This window comes from Ischnura elegans, chromosome X (genome assembly GCF_921293095.1).
Source record: "Ischnura elegans chromosome X, ioIscEleg1.1, whole genome shotgun sequence".
Lineage (NCBI taxonomy): Eukaryota > Metazoa > Arthropoda > Insecta > Odonata > Coenagrionidae > Ischnura > Ischnura elegans.
In genome coordinates this window covers 87,660,361-87,681,145 of record NC_060259.1, presented here as the reverse complement: position 1 = coordinate 87,681,145, position 20,785 = coordinate 87,660,361, and the positions used below count along the sequence as shown (strand labels likewise).

Genomic DNA, 20,785 nt, shown 5'->3' with positions numbered 1-20,785 from the left:
AACAAAGTTTCAATTTCATCTTTAGATTTCGTGCACTGGCTGGATTTCTACAGCTTTTGGGGGCAAATTATTGCAGTCGTGAGACAATAGTTACACCATTGGAAGGAGAGGAAGGGGGTCAGAACTACAACAGGATGTCATGTTCTAACTCTATCCATTACATGTACAATTCACGAATATTATAATACTGTACGGTACAGATCGTGTACAAATTTCTTCTGCTCCTTCTCGTCCATGATTTGCATTCTTCACTTTTTTTTTAAAGATCTCCAGCATCTGCTGCCAGATCAGTGTTAAAAGAAAATCTAAATTTTTCCTTTAATAAGAGTACATTTCGGTTAAGGAATTAGTTTTATCCATAGAATTATTTTTTTATCCACGTTGGAACTAACTTCCTTCTCAAAAATGACTAGTTTCAAAAAAATGTGAACCCAACTTAGTACCAATTATAATTCTCATATACGCCTACAGAAAGGGCATTAAGACTTTTGGCCGGGCCATATGATATGGCCCCTCGAGAGTGGAATCGATATAGGCCGTACTTTCGGGTCAGGTCATAAGCAACTTACAGCTGGCCATATGTATGGCCCCGTTTAGCAGAATAGCCCTGCTGGTCTCCACAATGAGAGTTGAAAACCCTAACCATTACACCACCACACCTCTGGTTTTTTCCACACAGATGAGCACTAAAGCAAACTGTACAAAGAAAGGTCCGCCAGTTTATTGGCAAAGATGTATTATTAAAGGGAAAGGAAGACAGGTGATAAGAATAAAAGGAGAAAAGAAAGGAATGCGCCCACCGAACATGATATTTTATGGTCGTAAATGCAAAAGAAGATCACCCACAATCAAAGAATGAACGAGTTATAACTTAAATGGGAAAGCCATCAACGAATTATACCCCACAAAGTATTTGCAAAGCTTATGTTTTTAGCAAAATATCTACCTCCATAAAACTCATCATCAATAAATCACATGTGTGCACATTACGGCAAAATAATTGCCAGAACACAGTGGCATGAAAGGTAACATACGCTCACTGGGATTCATACACGCCAATGGACATACTTTAACCCTCGTGAAGACCTTTTTACTTCAAGACGAGGGGGCATATGGAATTAAAATGAAATAAAAAACTTCAAGTACGAGGATGTTAAGTTTCATTGATGACAAAGATAAAAAGGCAAAATTACCAAAATGAAAGTAGGCTCCTAAATCTCATTAACCAAGGAAAAATCTTTAAGATCGAAAACCGACACCACCTTATATAGAAATCGAACGATAAGAAATGTTATGAAGCAACTTATTAACAATCCGACGCAAATTCCACATGGTGGCGATTGGTTGCGTCAACCTCAACTTCATTATTTATTACGCAAGGAAAACTTACTAAATCCTCGCCTTCACGAAATTTCTCCAGAGTAAATATTTCATAAATAATTAAAAAAAACCCAATACTAAAACCATTTTCTAGCTCAACACAATGAGGGAGAGGTATACGACTGAAGGAGTATTATTTCACAGTCGACATTACGTAGCTCGGGCCACGTCCCAGCATTACAAACCATGAAACATAAAGTACATCGCCCACTTGTAGGTTAGGCATACGATGTAATAAACTGCGCAACAAAAACTTAATATATTACAAAGGAAAACATATTATTAGTGAGGTATCAAACAAAGCTTCGTTCCAGGTGATTTCACAGTTCTATAAAGGTCAGTCCATTGAATCTCATTAACTTGAAAGGAAATAATAGGAAAAATCTCATTTGCCATAAATAAAACAATAACCTTTAGTTATTTATAATGTTATTCTAATATTCCTCATGCATTATTTACGTACTCGTAGACGCCATGATGTAAACAAAACACTGCACCAAAAAGAAGGAAATTTCTAGTATAGGCTAAAAATGCTCAATTTCGGTAGTATTTACACCAAATAAATGTTAACTATATCAAAGGAAAACACTAGAGAAGTGCTGCTCGAATTCTCGGAAACGATTAAAGCATAGAGAAACTAGCAGCCATTTTGAAGGATCCTAACTGCACGTACTAGGTGAAGAACACTCGTTTTCCAGATAAAATCCACACAACAACCCACCAAACATATATAGACAATTAAATATGGTTATAGAAGATATCTTACATCAGGTGGCACGATTTTGCATATCCCATACTTGGAAGCCACGGGCCGTATGCGGTTGATGTAAGCCAATGGGTCCTTGAATTCGTCGACATTAGGCCGATATACAAGAGCTTCGGGCGGCGGAGTAAAGTGAATGTTCCTTAGACTCAAAGGAACACTATCCGCCATGGTGCTGTTAAATAATTTTCTTAACGGTAGTCCTTTTCTAAAAAATTCCAACTACTGGTACGCAGCTGAAAAGGTAAACGCAGAACACTTAGATATCTTCTCGTCAAAAACGACAGTGCGTTAGAAGGAGAAGGAACCAGCACCGACGCGACGGAACTTGATATATCAAAGTATCATCGACGACCGAAGGCCGATCAAGATTCACTGTCATTGTAATACACCAACGCATTCTTTCAATCGCTACATTGTCATCCCAGACACACCGTCACCATGTTTTCCTTTCCCTCAGATTAGGCCTGCTAGCCAGACACTGACAGGCTCACTCTTTCATCGTAGCTTGGATTCAATAATATCACATCTCCTTTTTTATCAAATATTATTTTAGTGCTAAAAATAATATTTTTCTTGGAAACGAATATATAATATTCGTAAATAGCGAACAATGTGATTTGTAAAGAAAATACTTTTACCAAGTGGGTGCGAGTTTAATCATTTCCACCAACCGCTAAGTTTAGAGTGCCGGCCTACTTTGAAAATGGCGTGGATCATAAAAAAACCTTCGATTTTAGTAAAATATGATGATATATTCACGGTTTTCTAGTAGGTAGTCATCGCGGATAAAAATATATTTTATTATCAAAATGGTAGGCTACTTGTCAGATCCCGAGGACTTACCCCTCATGACGTCGCTAATTCCAATGGTCTCTATTCAATGTTTTCATTGTTGTTCTCTATTGTAGAGGACTAAAATTCCTGTAATGATGGAGGAAGCACCGCCGGCCGTAAAAACAGAATTGCAAAGAACCATGAATTCTGCATCCGTTGATGAACAGCTTTACTCTCTTCCATCATCTGAAGAGTTGTTAAAATTTTATAGAAATAAGCTCGAATTTTACGAAAGAGAATTTGCCCGATCGACGGAGGGAATCGCCTCGTAAGACCATCTGTGGATATTTTTCCTGCTTTCTTCAGTTCTCTCTATATAATCATCAATTAAGTTATTATGTTTTTGGTTTCTGTAATCAAGTAAATAGAATGATGATGCTTTAGAGTTTTGAAATATCGCATTCCTTTCTGTTCTTCATTTGCTCTGTTCGGGAAGTATCACCACGATGTCAATTTTTTCTCCAATTGTTGATCTCCTTAATAATAATGTTGCTTTGGCTGAAAATGTTATTTCACAAGTTTCAAATCCCACAGAACAGCGTTACTTGTGATGATATTAAAATATAATCTGCACATTACCATTTTTGTGACCAACTTGCATAACAGTTCCAGACATCCACTCCAACATGACGATGACCTTAGGCATGAGCTGAAGAAAAGCCGGGATGAGGTTATGCGGTTGCAGAAAGCTTTGAGTGACACTCAAGTGTATTTAAAACAGGAAAGGAGTAGTGTTGTCGCCCTGCAATCTGAAAAAGATAAGTTGAAGGTAAGGTTGGTAGATGTAGGGTAGTGAAAATGAGTCTGAGAAATAAAATTAACCTATTAATTACATGGTTTTTCTGCCTATGTTAAACATTTCTTTATGGTCTATGCTATCTGGGTAATTATTTAAACATCATTAGATCAGTAGCCACATTTACCATGGTAATGACCTCAGCAACCAAGTGACAGCCTCCAGCAAGCCTTTTTAAAGCGCTTAGCAGTATTTTCTATTCTTTGTCGACTTATCAAAATAGGAGTCCTTTTATAATACACCTGATTACTTGGCATTCATCTTGCATGGGTGTGCTGTGCTGTTGTACTTACCAACAGTGATTTTCAAAGAAGTATATTAGGATTTCATTTCTCTTGTTTTACTAGAGTTTAAAGAATTCATTGCTTGTTCAACTTCCATAAACTGGGGGGCATTGATTTTATTTTACCCCTGAACAGAATGCTAGCTATAAGTATTCCATTTCCTGGCTGTAATGCCTGGTTGGAAGTGGAATTGCGTATTTCTTTCATGTGATTGTAAAATTTTTCAAGCTGGAATTTTTCCATGGTTCACATTGACTTTGGCCATTGTAAAAGCAAAGTTTATAGCAATCAATAGCTGTCTGCAAACTGCTGTTCTCTTTGCGAATCAGTCTTTAGCCATTCTTGGGGTTCATAACATTAGATACCCTGTCAACACAACAATTATGGCCACAATGTGGCCATACCGTGGCAAGCCATATTGGCCATGGTGGGTTGCCATTTTGGCACCATAACGCTTTTGACCCCCCGGCCAAAGTGTGGCTTGCCATAATGTGGCTTTAGTGTGGATGTAGCCACACTACGGCCACATTTTGGCTAGCCACAATGCTCCACCCCAAAATTATAAATACTAATGTAATAATTCCTTTGTACTATTAATATAACACCTCCTTCAATCCTGGCTATGTCTATCAAGGCCACCATTCAATGCAAAAATTATGAGTTTTGGAAAATTAAATGTGAACCATTCATTTCATTAAACATTAAAATTTTAATTTACAATCAATTTAAATATAATGCAGGGTAGAATGCCCTCTGGTTGGCACCCGCTACCCCAAGTAAATTGCACTCTGCGATGTAGAGTATGAGAAAGGTAAATGCAAAGAAAAGTATTTAGCAAATGTATATAATTGTAAGTACTTTATTATTGCAGTAAATAGACCATAAATAGCATAATGTAACCATTTACGATGTTCTATGTTAGATACTCAAAAAAACAAAACAGCATTGCAGACAGGCTATTATTACAATATTGTCTTCGATTTGAGACAGGAACATGTTAAATGTCCACCTCCAGATATTTTAACTAGGCCTATAGGCCAATCTGTAACAAGTAAAATCATATATTTAGTCATTACAACATTTACGGTGGCCTATCTAATCTTCCTCACATTTCAACATCACAGTACTCACAGTAAACTCACGTAAATACGCTAAAATTGATGAAATCAATGAATAATGTGGGAGCCTTTTGTTTTTTAATAAATGTATATTCTTCTTTCTTCGACACCCTTTCTTTATATTAATAAAATCAACCGGCTCTCATTTTGATAACTCATCACTCAAACCGGTAACAATAGCAACCGTAACCAAACTTATCACCTGTGGCTCTCCTTAGGTAAGTGTGGCCGTAGTTGCATATGCATTTGGCAAGCCAAACTATGGTTTGCCAAATGGCACCCACAGTCTGGCCATAATATGGCAAGCTGAGGCTTACCGTAGCCATAACTACCACACATGAACCACAATTCAACCACACTGTGGCCATAATATTTGTGTTGACTGGGTATTTTTTGCATATTTGCTTCAATGGCTATGAATAGACACTATTTTGTAATAAATTTTATTCTATGAGCATTCAGTGATTTTATTAAATGCAATAACAGTGATATAGGTCCATAAAATTAGCAGATTCTGAAGAAAATTGTAGTCAAACTCATAACGTAGTTGGGAACCGATGATCATCATATACTATGTCATGTAACCTCTAATAGTTTCTTTGAACACTATGAGTATGTTTCTATTGTCATAAAATCATTTCATGTTTAGTTTAGCCTGTAATTATAGTTACAATGAGTCATCATCATCACTGGTCAACAATCCTAGGATTGGTTTGACGCAGCTCTCCACTCAGTTCTCCTATCAGCTAATCTTTTCACACCTACGTAATTCTTCTCTTTCACATCTCTCTTTACTTGTTCCATATATTTTGTTCGAGGTCTTCCTTTTCCATTCTTGCCTTCCACTTGCCCTTCGACGATTGTCTTCATCAGGCCATCATGTCTCAAGATGTGGCCTATAAGGTTGTTCCATCGTCTTATTAAGGTTTTCATGAGGCTTCTCTTCTCTCCTACCCTTCTTAGGACTTCCTCATTACTAACTCGGTCAATCCATTTGATTTTCATCATTCTTCTGTAGCACCACATTTCAAAGGCCTCTATCCTTGCTTTCTCCGCTGCGGTCATTGTCCATGCCTCACTTCCATATAGGAGCATACTCCAGATGTAGGTTCTTATGAATTGTTTCTTTACTTCCATATTTAAGTTTCCCACTGTAAGCAGGTCTCTCTTTTGGTGGAATGCTCTCTTCGCCTGGGCTATTCTGCTGATAATTTCTTTCTTGCTTCTCCCGTCACTAGTTATCTTGCTTCCCAAATAACAGAATTCATCCACCTCTGTCAGTTTTTGCCTCCCTATTTTAATGTTGGTCTTGATTTCTTCTCTTCTGCTGCATACTAAGATCTTGGTTTTCTTCGTGCTTATTTTCAGTTGATATCTACTCATTACCCTACCCATATTAGCCAGAATATTTTTCAAATCCTTCTCTGTTTCTGCTATAACGGCTATGTCATCGGCAAATTTCAGCATACTAATTTTTTCTCCATGGATATTGACTCCCAATTCCTTTTCTTTGATTTAATTAATGGCTTTCTCAATGTAAATGTTGAAAATTACGGGTGACAATGTACAGCCTTGTCGCACTCCTTTCTTAATTCTCGCTTCTTCACAGCTGGGCCCTGATTTTATCACGGCTACTTGGTTTTTGTATTAACTGTGGATGATTCTTCCGTCATTATAAAGAACCCCAATTTCCTTTAGGATTCCAAGCATTGTGCTCCAATCCACGTTGTCAAATGCTTTCTCTAAGTCCACAAACGCAACGAATGTTGGCTTGTTCTTTTCCATTCTCTTCTCTATGAGCAGTGTTAGGGCCAATATTGCTTCCCTTGTGCCTTTGTTTTTTCTGAATCCAAATTGGTCCTCATCCAAGTACATACTCTTCTGCTTTTCGTTCTATTCTTTTATAGATGATCCTTGTCAGTATCTTTGACGCATGTGTAGTAAGGCTTATGGTCCTAAAATCTTCGCACTTCTCCACTCTTTTCTTCTTAGGAATAGGGACTATAATGTTCCTCTCGAAATCCTTTGGTATCTCACCTGTCGTATGCATTTCACTAATGATTTTGTATAGCTGGTTCAATGTCTTCTCTCCTGAATTTTTAATTAGCTCTGCAGGAATGTCATCAATGCCAGACGCTTTATTTATCCTGAGGTCTCTTACAGCCGCATCAAATTCCGATCTTAAAATTGGGGCTCCCATGTCATCAGTATCCACTTCCCTCTCGTTTTCGATAGCATTCGTTCTGAGGCGACTTCCTTTGTACAAATCTTCCAGATATTCCTTCCATCTCTTCCCTTTTTCTTCGTTTTCAATCAATAGTTCTCCGTTTTTTTCCCTTAGGGTATTACATCTTACGCTCCTTTCCTTAAAGTGGTTCCTCACTATCCTATAAGCGGCCTCTACTTTTCCATGTTTAAGATTGTTTTGCACGTCTTCGCAAATGCTTTTCATCCACGTTTCTCTAGCCTTCCGCGCTTTACGACATATTTCGTTCCTTATTCTCTTGTAACGATTCTGTCCTTCCTCTGTTTTCGCAGCCTTGTATTTTCTTCTTTCTTCAATGAGAGCTAATACTTCCTGCGTGATCCATGGTTTTTTCATAACGACTCTTCTTTTACCAAGAACTTCCTCAGCTGCCGCCTGCAGACCACTTCTAATCGTTTTCCAACTCTCTTCCATTGGTTTGTTGGTCGTATCCTCCCCTATTTTATTTTCTACAGCCTCTTTAAAAGCCAGTTGATGCTGAACCTCCCTCAATTTTTCAAGCTGCCATATGTTTTTCACGGCTTTCTTCAACTTTTTAAATTTAAGGTGGCATTTCATCATAACTAAATTATGGTCACTATCGATATCTGCCCCTGGATAACTTTTGCAGTCCTTCACCTTGCAGTCCCTCACCTTCACAATGAGTATAATTCTATTTTCATTTAATCATAAATGCAATAATTTTCCTTCATTTTGAACACTGAAATTAAAGTCATCCTCTGTGTCACTCATTAATTGTTATGTTATAATTTTTTTCCTTGGACTTTATTTACCGGTTCAATTCCAGACTTCTTCAAACACTTGCAGAACAGCTAAGCTGCCAAGGTATCTTCCTTCCTGAATAATTTTGGTTTCATCACTTGGCTTGTGGTCAGGAGATTCAGTTTTGATGCCTTGTAAATTTAAATGATTATTTCACCAAGTAATTTTCACACTCCTGTAAGTTCACTTGCTGGTAGCTTCATAAGGGCTTTGCGTAAACTGGGCTTACTTATTTTAAAAAATTTCTGCACTGAACACCTTCTGCTTAAAGCTATTGGTGATTCAACAAAAATGCTGCCTTAGTGGCCTTTTACATCCAGTAGCATGAACCCTCTGAAGCCATCAAAAATCCTTGGGGAAAGAAGATAGCTAGATTGCTGATACTGCTTGGCAAGATGTCACGAGATTTAGGTTTGGAATCCTTGTAAATGATTTTTCCACGTTGGAATTTTTGCACTTGTCTTGTAATAGTCACATATTAGGAGTGTGAATTTGCGTGGCAGGACATAGTTTTGTAACTAAAAGAAGCGAACATCATTAACCTTTCTTAATAATAATCTCATGGCTTTTTAGCCAAACATGCACTTGAGTAATGAACTTCGTGTTACTTAATACTCTAAGTTCTTTGAAGGGAGACCAAGTTTGGCAGAACATGAATAAATTAGGAAAATAGGAAATCATCCAACGGAAGAAAAAGAAGACTTAACTTTTGAATTGTATTGATTATGAATGTCCATCATTTATCTTATTCCTTGCAGTTGAAGCTACCGACTGGCATAATTTTTTTTCCTTCCTTGCCACCTTCATTTCTCGGAATGCCAATCACCAGTGCTTAACAACTCCACTTAGCTTCTCACACTAATACCATCCAATAGCTTTACCATTGAATAATTAGCCTTCATTTTTCTCATCTTTGGAATTCTCCACTCCATTTCCTTTCCCCTCCCCCACTTATGCATAAAAAAAGACCTACATATTTGCGGGAGTCTGTCAACATTTGTGACAATAATGTGGAGGCATTGAAACGATTCAAAATTGAAATGGATTGTGACGTGGGAAAATTTTTTGCAATCAAAGCATCACATCCAGTTAGTTAAATTAATTGGTAATTATTTTTCTTCTGATATTTTTTATATTTTACAGTTTGAGATTGCTGCTGAGAAAGAGAGCAAAAAATTTCTTCTAGATCTTTGTGAAATACCGGAAGAGAAGGTTAACAATATGATGTGTGAAAGAAAAATGGAGGAAGGGACTAGGGAAAGAAAAATGGAGGAACGGACTAGGGAGAGAAAAAAGGAGGAAGGGAAGGGAATGTCTTCCGCATCTGGTGTTGATCGACGTTACGAGTCTGCAAAGAGATATGGAGGTATAAGCAAAATTCATCTTGCTGTAGTTTGTGATTTTTATTATGGTTATTTTTTTCAATAAATTGCAAATTTTCTCTCATTAGCTGCCAAGCAGGTTGCAAAGGAAGCGTTGAACAAACTTGATGAACGGCTGAGGGAATTGGTACTTGATCCGAAAATGGACCAAAAAACTCGAGAAACAAAAGAGAATATGAATCTTGTGAGGAAGCAGATTGTGCAAAATGCCATTAGCGCAACAGATGACATGGTGGTCAACCAACTGCAAACGAATTTAGCTGTTCTTGAAACTAGGCTGGAGCAGCTTGACTCTATAAGTCGCACAGAAAAGTTAAAATTGCAAATGAAGATATCTTCCCTTGAGCAAGAACTACAAGAATCCAATGTCACTGGTGGCGATGAGGGTCAAAGATTGAAGGAAGAGCTAGCTCGTCTTGAGAAGGCACTAAATGATGTGATCTCTCATTCACAGCAAGAAACTTACACTCTTCACAAGGATCGGGAGGCTCTAGTTTTGGAAATGGAGACACAGCAAAAAAAGTTACAGGATGAAATAGCAAATTTAAAGAAGAGGTAAGAAATTGCGTCTTATATGTGGTAATTTAAGAATTTGTGGGAGCCCAGTGAATCTAGCCATTGAATGAAGTTGCTTCACTCTATATATTTTTGTCTCTATTCATCTGAAGCGGTATCTATGGTTGCTTATTTCTTATCATTGCTTTATTTCGGTGTAATTGTGAGAACAACATTTGAATGAGTGGATCTGCTTCACTATGAAAGGCAGCATGCTGACTGCTAGCTTTTGGCTTGCCTTGTTCAACTTGGTGTGTCATTATCTTCTTCTGAAGTATTAGAATGAAATACATAGTAAAAAAATGTTTACCATAGTGTAATATTATATTTAAATTATAACCTCTTCATGGTATTCACAGAAAATCTGCGATACAGGGGAGAAAAGTAATAGCATCGAATGTGGTTAGAGGTAAGGATTAGTTTACCATCCATTGTGTATGGGTTTGACTTCTGTCATTTAGAATGAATTTCTTCACATTTATACCATACATGACTTGAGGTGCTCTCTGCATTTTGTTGCACTGGTATTTTGTCGTACTTTCCACAGGTATTGTCAACATATCTCTTCCACTTCCTGCTACCTTCCCTTCTTTTGTGATGTCATGTTAGCTGCATGTGAGTCACACCATTATGTATCATGATTTTCCCAGAAAATACTACCATTATATTGTTTGAAATAATTGTTGCAGTAGCCAACCTCAGCTTGGTGACATATGCTTAGTGTGTCTAATTCTACATAGTGTGTCATAAGGTGCATGTGTATTTGTGATTCCTTGATGCTATTAGCTGATTTAAACTTAAATAATTTTTAAAAATTCAAATAGATAAAGGATTTCTTGAGTTACTATGAGGTGTATTCAATAAGTAGGTTGGTATGTCAAGTTTGTATAGCTCACTCTTGATTTTGCAAGTGAACATTTTACAAGCAGCCCATACCCAATGTTGATGTTGGATTTTCTCCAGTGCTGGAGTGTAATTGACCAAATTCACAGATTTCAAAGTTTTGATATCTGTGAAGTCCCAGCTTGTAAATACACCACAAATCAAAATAATGAACATCAGCATGGCTTTATCACTGAATGAAAATAAGTATGTACTGGTGATCAACTTAAGGCTGGATGGCAATACTTTGTGGAACTTGGTGACAGGAAACATACCCAAGTAGCAAAAGAATATGGAAAAATGATTTTAAAATTATTTCAAATAATTTTAAAATCAAAATATCATATGATGGCTAAATTCTTGACTTTTTCAAGATTTTAAAATAATTTTAAAATAATGTATTAGGCGTTGCTCTTTTTAAGTCTTGTACCATTTGATCTCATTTTGTTGATAGTATATACATGGATATGTAGGAAGTAATGGCTTATTTTTTGCATAAAATGTTCCTTTTTTAATTTCACAGAAAAATAATTATGTGAACATTATTTTAAAACAATTTCAAAATTATTTTACCCGCATTTTAAAATAATTTGATAATTATTTTCCAATCATTTTAACATGTTAAAATCATTTTAACATCATTTTGAAATCATTTTCAACATAATTTTGAAATCATTTTAACATAATTTTGAAATAATTAAGTAAATTATTTTAAAATCATTTTAAAACACTCATATAAATTCTCATTGGCACAGGCATATACCAATGTGATAAAATAAACCAATATAAAAATTCTTATTCCTTTGAGGTGAATGTGAATAACTGACAAGTAGCTTTACATAAAACAAGTAATACAGATGATTTAGGAGACTTTTTCTACCAAAAATAAATCCCTTTTTACAAAAGTGAGTTTGAATTTGGCTGTTTTTAGGACTTCTTGAAATCCACAAAGCGATATTTTTTCACAGTTTTCCACAAGATTACTAAAATTTAAATTAATGAATTTACGGGAAAAATGTCCCAAAATGAAGGCATATGATCGAAAAATGGACATTGAATGATCCGAGAATGCAATCAAGCCACGCCTGAAAACACGCTTAATATGTGCTTCATTGCATTCTGAAAAGGGATAAGACCTGAGTTTGTCACATCAATGATTACATATCCAAATGAATCCAAACATGGACATCTGATTTGAATGTCTTTAAAAAGTCTCGGGTGATGGTGGGAATTCAGTGAAAGCATGCAGATAAGGAAATTCTTTAATTCTCATGATGCTTGTAGTCAGTGGCGGCTGGTGGTAATTTATCTAGGGTGTGCATTAGAGCAGATATATAGGATGATTTAATTATATTATGTTAATCCTAATCCATGAGCATCATATTTCGTCGTAATAGAATACATAGCAAGCAAAACATATCACTGGTACATTCTACCCTTAAAATTGCATGAACAGAAATAATATTAGCGTGCATGAAAATAATTATTCTCAACACACCTTTACAAGTGACTGTAGTTGAAATTCATTCTATTTTCCTTACACCCTATGAGGAAGTAGTGTAGAAAACGGCCATACAGATGGCTCTGTAGACGGACTAGGATCCTGGGCGTAGGTAGTGTAGGTGGCGGCTACACCACTACACTACCTGCTAGTCAGTCACCAAAAATATGCGCGTGCGCACTCGCATCGTTTTGAGTCTGCTCCCATCACCCATTTGAACAGCACATACCCCCCCACTTACCTCGTCCCGCCAGAGCACCCTCAAGCGATCGCACAGACCGAAAATGTGCCCGGCATGATGCCATGGGATCACACACTTGTAGAGTGGTGAATTCGAAAATAAGATAGCTGTAGCGTTCGGAGGCTCATGTTTCTTGCATATGCAGACAGTACTTTTATCCTTCTCGTTGCAAAGGAATAGTTTTCTTTTATAATTTATTCATCTTTGGGTGTGCACTTGCTAACATGCGTATACGCACGCGCCGCCACTGCTTGTAGTACTTCATGCGAAATATTCACGTATGCAAAACTATAATAATGTTGGTAGCATAGTAGTTAGGTGGGAAAACATTTTTTTACTATTTCTGGCACAGTTCATAATTTCAAACGTGTTTACTCATATCATATTAGCATAACAAGTAGTTATTTGAAAAGGAGGCTGAATTAGTTACAATGTATTTTAAAGCAATTTAAAAAAGTATCATTCATAGCTCCTTCAAGAGTAGGATATATTTTAACCTTATGTTAAAATCATGTTGAAATAATGAAAAAAAGATTTGTAGCATTGAAACAGAGAAAGCTGAAATGTTTTCAAAATCATGTTAAAGTCATTTCAAAATGTTCTTGCAATGTATTTTAAAATAATTTTTTCATAAGAATTTGCTACTTGGGTAATAAAACATAATTTTTAGAAAACTTTTGTGGAACATACAGCACTGTATCTTTTATTATGTTTTATGTACTGCTGGAAAATACTCTGAATTACGTAATACTAAACTTGTATGTAGTTTTTCATCTTAGCTACAACTGTTGGAGGAAGATGAAACACTTTCTGCTTTATGGTTTCTTTGCATTTGTTGATTTCTAATGGAATTTGAACAGGTGTGTCAATTAAATATGGTCATTTAGTGGAATACAGGGTTTATTTACACAAAAGACAAGTTAGCTAAAACATTTACAACCATGCTAAGCAAAAGGCAGCAAAGGGTGAAGCCACAAAATAAGGAGCAAAAGAATGTTCAGAAGTACAACGTAGTACCAATATTCAAAAACACATAATCCCAACAAGATGTTGCCAGCATCTCAAGCAGTTACTCAACTATAACTTCAATGTTGAAGATTCATTATCCCTAGATCAACTTACAGAACCGTTAATATATTACTTTTATGTTGTCCAAGGTGTTCAAAACTGATTGTGAGCAATTTTGGTGAAGGAGCTCAATACTTCTTGATGTACTGGAAGTAAGTCTGAAAGAAATTTCTAGAAGGTGAAACTTCCTCAGAATGGAAACTGTAGGAAAAAATCACATATTTGTCCAATGCTGGTAAAAAGTTAAGGCCATAGAAATGAAAAAAAGGGGGTTCATTGGGAGGAGTAACTGCTCTATGTTTACCTCTGTAATGATTCTTGGGAGTTCTGTCTTAGGAATTGGTGTGAGTTAAATAATGGAGCACCAGTATTTCCTATTCAAGAGAATATTAGAAGCTGACATGTTTTGATTGTAATTAGTATCATGTATCTTAAAATTTTCCCACTGGACCATGAGTTACTTCCCCTGCATCATGAATTATCCAGAAATCAATTGTGCCACCGGCTGAATTGGAGTATGAGATAGAGGCAGAAACCGAATATTTTAAGTTCTAGTTTATTCACAGGGTTTTTACACACCTTTCACTAATAGCATCATGACACATACTTCATACAAAATGCTTTTCTTCTTCTGATCTCTTTTACTTTTCACATTTTCCACTCTGAATACTTCACATTTTATGTCAAATGATTATTGCTGTCCTTGGTTGTCACGCTTATATCTCACAATGTGAAAGTTTCCCTCATGTTTGAGGTGAAATTCATGTAAAGGCTAGGATACTACAAATGTTTCCCATGGGCTTAAAAATTTCACTCATTTTCTGTTGATTATGCCCTTAAAATAGGATTCTGCTAGCATTTCACGGATTTATCTTATCAGTTTCATGTAAAAACTTTCACTTCTGACAGCTCAAAATGCTTCTCTGGGTGAAAGTGAGAGTAGCATATAAAGCAGGGTGTCCAGTGGCCGGGAAAATTGGGAATTGTGTGTGAATATTTAGTCCCTGGAATCATGCAGGAATTATTCATGGATTTTTGCTCCAACCAGGAATTCCAAAATCTTTTATTTCAAATTCATTTCACAGTAAATTTTGCCAGATCAACAGCCATTGGTCTAAAATATGATTGTCGTAATTTTTAGTGCAGTAGCCGAGTAGAATTTTAACAGCCGCATCAAATCGTGGTTTGTCAGACTAGACAACAGACTCGAAATGTCTTGCACTCTTAACTCAAGTAAGATTCAAAAACACGAAGAATAGAATGCCAGATGACATAAACATGTACATACTTAGGTGGTCGAAGCAGCTTCTTGCCTTGCACTGAATAAATTTAAATTTTAAGTATAATGTGTGTTAAATAACATATTCCTCATCCTTGTAAGTACATAAATACATATGATATTATTTTAAAGTCTTGAAGAAATTTTAGGGTTTTAAAATTTTTATCCATCGCAGTTATCACGTATGATTAACCCGGAATTTTGTAAAATTTCCCCGGAAAACTGAAAATTGTGCACGAATTTTTCTGCTTTGATTGGCTGGGCACCCTGTAAAGGATACTCTAAACTTGAATGTTGAAGGAAGAAAACAAAACCATCCAAAGCAAAAACGACTGCTGGCTTACTGCACTCCTGTAATCCACAGAAATCACTCTGGATGTCAAGGAATATAATGCTCAAGATACTAATGATAAGTTGCTGCTAATGTTTATTATGGTAACAAAAATGCCATTTGAATACATTTTGGCATTGCATTTTTCTTACTCTAATTTGTAGCTATTTAAGATTTTACTCTGTCTTTGTGTTACTTTTTCTGAGAGTTTGTTAGTAGTTAACTTCAGAATCTCATTTGATGTATTGTGAAATGTATTTATTTTTTTCTCAGGCTGGAAACTTCAAATCAGAAATTATGTGAGACTACCATTGCTTACATAACCTTGAAGCATGCACTTGGCCTCAGAGAGGAGAGAGAGATGCTGGAAAAGGATGGATTGTTCACACAAAATCAAGCTAGCACAGACTTGGGTCAAGATAAACTTGGACATAAAATGAAGAAGGACAGCAAAATAAATCTTCTCAAAGTATATATTAATGTTTATATATGTATAAAATAATTATCGTAATGTATTGCATCTTCTTTCATTGAATGAATTACTTCCAACAGGAAAGGATTGAGAGTAAAGACCAAGTGATTCAGTCATATAAAAGGAAATGTGAAGATCTGGAAAGGGAAATGTATTCCTTAAATAATGCTGGATGCAAAGCAATCAGCGTATTAGAGGTGTGTAATTGTTTCCATTACCCTTTGCAAATTATTTCCCTTAACCAAGTTTTGAATGGAATCCACAATTATTAAATAAAGACTATCACTTCCCCTTGAATTTTAGGAGTATGAATGACTAATGTGCTACCAGTATTTAAATTAATTTGCTGAAAGGAAAATACTTGTCATGTGAATTGAATGAGAAATGGTGGTTAGTTTATTAATTCAGTGTGGATCCCATCAATTTTATTTGCTTAAAATTAAGGGAAAATAGAAACATTTAATTGATTGGGAATGAGTGGGAAAGGCATTTCAGGTTTTGGATAGTATGTTACAATATTTTCATAATATTTTTGGGATATGAATGAGGAAAGGAAAAATTATAGAACTGAGTGACATCTTAAGTCTTGGCCCTTGTGTGCTTAAGTTGCGGCCCTTGGGTAAATCAGCGTGGCCACTATCATGATTTCACTTAATTTTTTACCATTAATATTTCACTACACAATGGTAAGCTGTTGTTCCGAATTAAATCTTTGTGAACTTAGTCTATTGGCCCAAGCAGTATGAATGCAGGTAGACATTTGCAATATCGTGGGAGCTGAGTGTTATAAAATTTTCATTTTCAAAGCGGTTCATTTCTGTGAACCATTTTTTTTGCCTGTTTGTGGGAGATAATCTGGAGGGAGGTTTTCCCAAATAAAATTTAGCAGGCACAAAGTTAGTGGTGTTGTGGAAGTTCCCTCTCATCCCTAGTAATAATGTACCTCAGATTGCAGCTTCTTCTGTACTAATAGAGTGAAATGCATAGAAAGCTGTTGAGTTCATACCAACGCTTAAATTCTTTTTTTCATTGAAAATCTAATAAATATGCATACATTCTTTTGGAGTAGTTAATGACCAATTTTTGAAAATTGAAAAATAATCTATTTGAATTGATCCCAAATATTTCTTCCTTTAAATGTGCAGCACCTGATGGAAAGGGATAGAAAGGGTATGTGGATCACTAATAGAATGTTTATAGATAGATCTTTGTGTATGAGTATTGCATGATTGATGTATTCACTGGGAATATCACTGTGATCACATTGTGTCCTCCACATGCATCAAAAATGAGCCACCCCCACTTCTAATAGCCTGAACCCATTGTGCTTCCTCTGTATTACTTTAAGTATGTCCAGCATTCTAAAATCAATGATTTGTTTAACACTTGTTGAGTTCTGTACATGAAATTGGGACTTTGAATGCCAAAAAAATAACACACATTTTTTAGTCTGTTTAAGGTTTCATTGTGAGAATTATTGACTTAAATCAATCCTAAGTTTTTGACTTTATATTCCATAAAGCATACTACTAGGATATTTATGAATGAATACTTTAAAATGATGTTTGTCGGCTAGCTTTTTGGGGTTACACAAGGGAGCAGTGCCACTCATGAGACATGCCTCAGTAGTGGTCCACAGCTAGCTCCTCGTTATTGAATTTTGATGTTGGGAACGATATTTTTAAAATCATTTTTAAATATTCTACCAATTAAGGTAGTTTTCCATTGGAGAACTTAAGAAGATTTCTGGGATCCTCCCCTTCTTTTTTCAAGCACTTCCCTCTTCAAATCACTTTAAGGTCTACTCTATTTCATTCTATCTAAAAATCCTTTTCTCTTCCCTCCTCTCCCTTGTTTATCTAGCATTCTACCCTCAAACACCATTTTCAACATCTCCCCTGTTAAGAACGCTCTCCATCCATACCTTCTGTCTCCTCCATATCTCATCTAAAAGCTGCCTTTCCTCACCCACCATGTCAAGCACTTCGGCGTTCCTCTTCCTCTTTGTCCACTTCACCATCTCCATTCTTCTCCACACCCATATCTCAAATGCCTCCAGTCTTCTCTCATCCTCCTTCCTTAGTATTCACGCTTCCGCACAGTAAAGCCCTACACTCCTGATCAAAGTCTTCGCTAGCCTTTTCTTTAAAGTCTTACATAGTGATTGTCTCATGAGCTCCTTCCTGTTCATGAACGCCACCTTTTCTAATGCAATACTCATCCTGATGTCCTTACTGCTTTGTCCGTTTTCCTCTAATGTGCTGCCCAAGTCTCACATTCCTAGCTTGTGATGCTTTACAAAACCGCATCACCTTGGTTTTCTTGTGATTAATCCTCATTCCATACTCCTCCCGACCTTTGTGTAATGCATCCACTAGAGCCTGAACCCCCCTCGCTGACTGGCTGGCTAATCTACATCTGATCATCCACAAACCTCACTGATTTTAACAAGATTCCTCCCACTTATATTCCAGCTTCCAACTCATCCCATGCTTCTCTTACCGTCTCCTCAGTATATATGTAAAAAAGCAGCGGAGATAGAGGACAGCCTTGCCTCACTCTTCGGCCAGTGCTTGTCCACCCAGATTCTCAGTCCGTTGCCCTCATTTGTGCAGTCTGGGCAATATACAGATTAGAAATGAGTTGTATATCCCTCCAATCTACATCTATTTTCTTGGGAATATCCATTAAATTTACACAGTCCACTCTAGCAAATACTTTTTCAAAATCCACGAACCAGGCATACACGTCCTGATCATATTCCAGGTTCCCCTCCACCAAGGGTCTCATTATCACTATTGCATAATGAGTTGACTTCCATTTTATACAACCAAACTAATCCTCATCCAAATACTCGTTGCTCTTGCCTCCATTCATCTGCTCAATATCCTCAGTACCACCTCGCCATGTGCTAAAATTCCACAGCTTTCTTCTTTTTTGCTAGCATTTCTATGCATAAGGAAAATAAAAAATGCATGCTATGACTCATGTTTTAGGCCTTGAATTGAGAAAGATTTTAATTACATTATCTTATAAAATTTAAACAAATTATTCACTAGTTCCCAAATTTTAAATGTTTAAATTATGTTTTAAATGAAGATATCCCATTGGTTTTTCTCATTTTATTCTGCTATCCTATTTTTCTTGCATACTCTTCATTTGAGATACATCTTTACGTGCAATATGCCCAGTAGCACCCTCACCCACTAATTTATTAACCCCTGGTAAAAAAGCATCGGTAAATATGTAGGGCTATCAATGCTTTTAATGTAATCAAAACTTTCATTTCCATAGAAAAATGGTTGGGTTTCTGGACTTTTTTGCCCTCATCAATCGCCACCCTATACCCTTTTCCTCCTACATGAAACTGTTATCATTTCATTGTTGCAATGCATGAGGAAAATTTCCTCGCGTGAGTGGGACCAAATCTCCACAATTTTCTGCCGTAATTGTATGTTTGGCATGAGAGTTGAATTTTTCAAGTCAACAGTTCTTTCTTTGTGATGAAATAAAATCATTATTATGATTATCTCACAAATTTCAAATTTCTATTTTGCCAAAGGATGTTGTATTCAATATACATTGGCACCCCCAAATGCTGAGGTGCCATCTCCATTATTATCCAGTGTGGACTTTTTCGTAGAATCAAGTCAAATCGAATTTTAAAAAAAATAATTTGAATGATTTTTGATAGATATTCATGTTCCACTATATTTTTTGGGATTATTTTTTGATCAAAAGTACATATAAATGTCTTAGGTTAATCACTGTGGGAGTGCTTGAATTGGCATGCCAATTTTATATTCCATAGGCAAGGGTGGAAAAACTAAAAGAGCAGCTGGCACATGAAAAAAGAGCTAATAAGAAATTACAGAAAATGAAGACTCTGGAAGCAGAGGGAATTGAAAGTGATGTGGAAATGCTGAGAAAAGAGCTCCTTAAGGTTAAGAGAAAATCGTCTTGCTCCAAAGCTCAGACGGCTGCTGAAAATGAGCAAAATGCTGCGAAAGTAAGGGAGATACTCGAAATAGCATATTCTATGGATACATTGCTGGAAGCAATTCATAAAAAGGTGAAAATGTATGGTATAAGCTTCAAGAGGAATAAAGGTGATAATGGATTCTTTAGTGAGTAAAATTTTGTTCTTATAATTTATACCTGCTCAAAATTGTGATTTATTTATGAAACATAAGTTAGAAATGTTCTGTGGCTTTAATGTATTATTCATTTAAATAAAGAATGTTTTCTCCTCTTTATTTTAATAATGTATTTTTTGTGATTAAGTCCATGTTTGCCTACATGCATGGAGAGCTTACCACCTGCTCAAAAAAATCAAGAAATAATTATTTTCATTCCATTTTTCTTTTGGTATATTTTTCTGGACATCAACAACATAGTATTATCTGAGTGTGTTTAAGTAGTCAAGGAATTAAGATCCTGAATTATAATACTATGAACATACATTTATAAATGTCCGAATACCAAGGACCAAATGATTCCATTTTTGGCATATCAGCCAACTTCATCTAGTTCACAATGAGAAGAGAATATTCTATTGCATGCGTGTGTAGTTTTCAACAGATTGATTTTAATCACTAATTAATCATGGATTAATGGGCTGTCAGCATCTGCTTCTGCTTGTGAACCAGCGGTAATATTTGATGATGCCCTCATATGGAGTTAACTGAAGCAGTGTGGTGGTGCACCGACATCCAAGCCCTTGGTCTCCATGGTGCAATAGATTAAAGACGACTGAAAATGGCATGCCTAAAGTTAGATGTGTAAAACATGTATTAAATTTGAGATTGGCATACTAATCATTGGTAAATTTTGGGAGATTCATTGCCTTATTTTTAGCTGATCAAGTG

The 20,785-nt window shown here is 36.1% G+C and overlaps 2 protein-coding genes across 9 annotated transcripts in view; one reads left to right on the top strand and one right to left on the bottom strand.

Annotated features, from left to right (window-relative positions):
* LOC124171009 (lysine-specific demethylase 5A) overlaps positions 1-2,611 on the bottom strand; it is a 131,377-nt gene extending 128,766 nt beyond the window's left edge. For all 7 annotated transcript variants that reach the window (XM_046550134.1, XM_046550136.1, XM_046550135.1 and 4 more), the window contains exon 1: positions 2,147-2,611. In XM_046550134.1, coding sequence (XP_046406090.1) covers positions 2,147-2,314 — 168 coding nt within the window. In that variant the 5' untranslated portion in view covers positions 2,315-2,611. The remainder of the gene's footprint in view (positions 1-2,146) is intronic.
* Positions 2,612-2,829: 218 nt separating this feature from the next.
* LOC124171625 (coiled-coil domain-containing protein 77-like) lies at positions 2,830-20,173 on the top strand. 2 transcript variants are annotated; one of them, XM_046550826.1, is made up of 9 exons: positions 2,830-2,958; positions 3,055-3,248; positions 3,587-3,749; positions 9,350-9,572; positions 9,657-10,143; positions 15,719-15,914; positions 15,998-16,114; positions 17,063-17,087; positions 19,729-19,892. In XM_046550826.1, exons 1-9 carry the CDS (start codon positions 2,956-2,958, stop codon positions 19,764-19,766), a joined length of 1,446 nt encoding a protein of 481 aa, XP_046406782.1. In that variant the 5' UTR covers positions 2,830-2,955; the 3' UTR covers positions 19,767-19,892. The 2 variants fall into 2 exon arrangements, with proteins under 2 accessions (XP_046406782.1, XP_046406781.1); XM_046550825.1 differs by lacking the exon at positions 17,063-17,087 and having other exon boundaries at positions 19,729-20,173.
* The last annotated feature ends 612 nt before the right edge of the window (positions 20,174-20,785 follow it).

Excerpts from the sequence above, each read along its gene's own strand:
- LOC124171625 (XM_046550825.1), top strand. Across the intron at positions 3,750-9,349 it reads CTGAAAAAGATAAGTTGAAG|TTTGAGATTGCTGCTGAGAA; the intron begins GTAAGGTTGGTA and ends TATATTTTACAG. Across the intron at positions 9,573-9,656 it reads GTCTGCAAAGAGATATGGAG|CTGCCAAGCAGGTTGCAAAG; the intron begins GTATAAGCAAAA and ends TTCTCTCATTAG.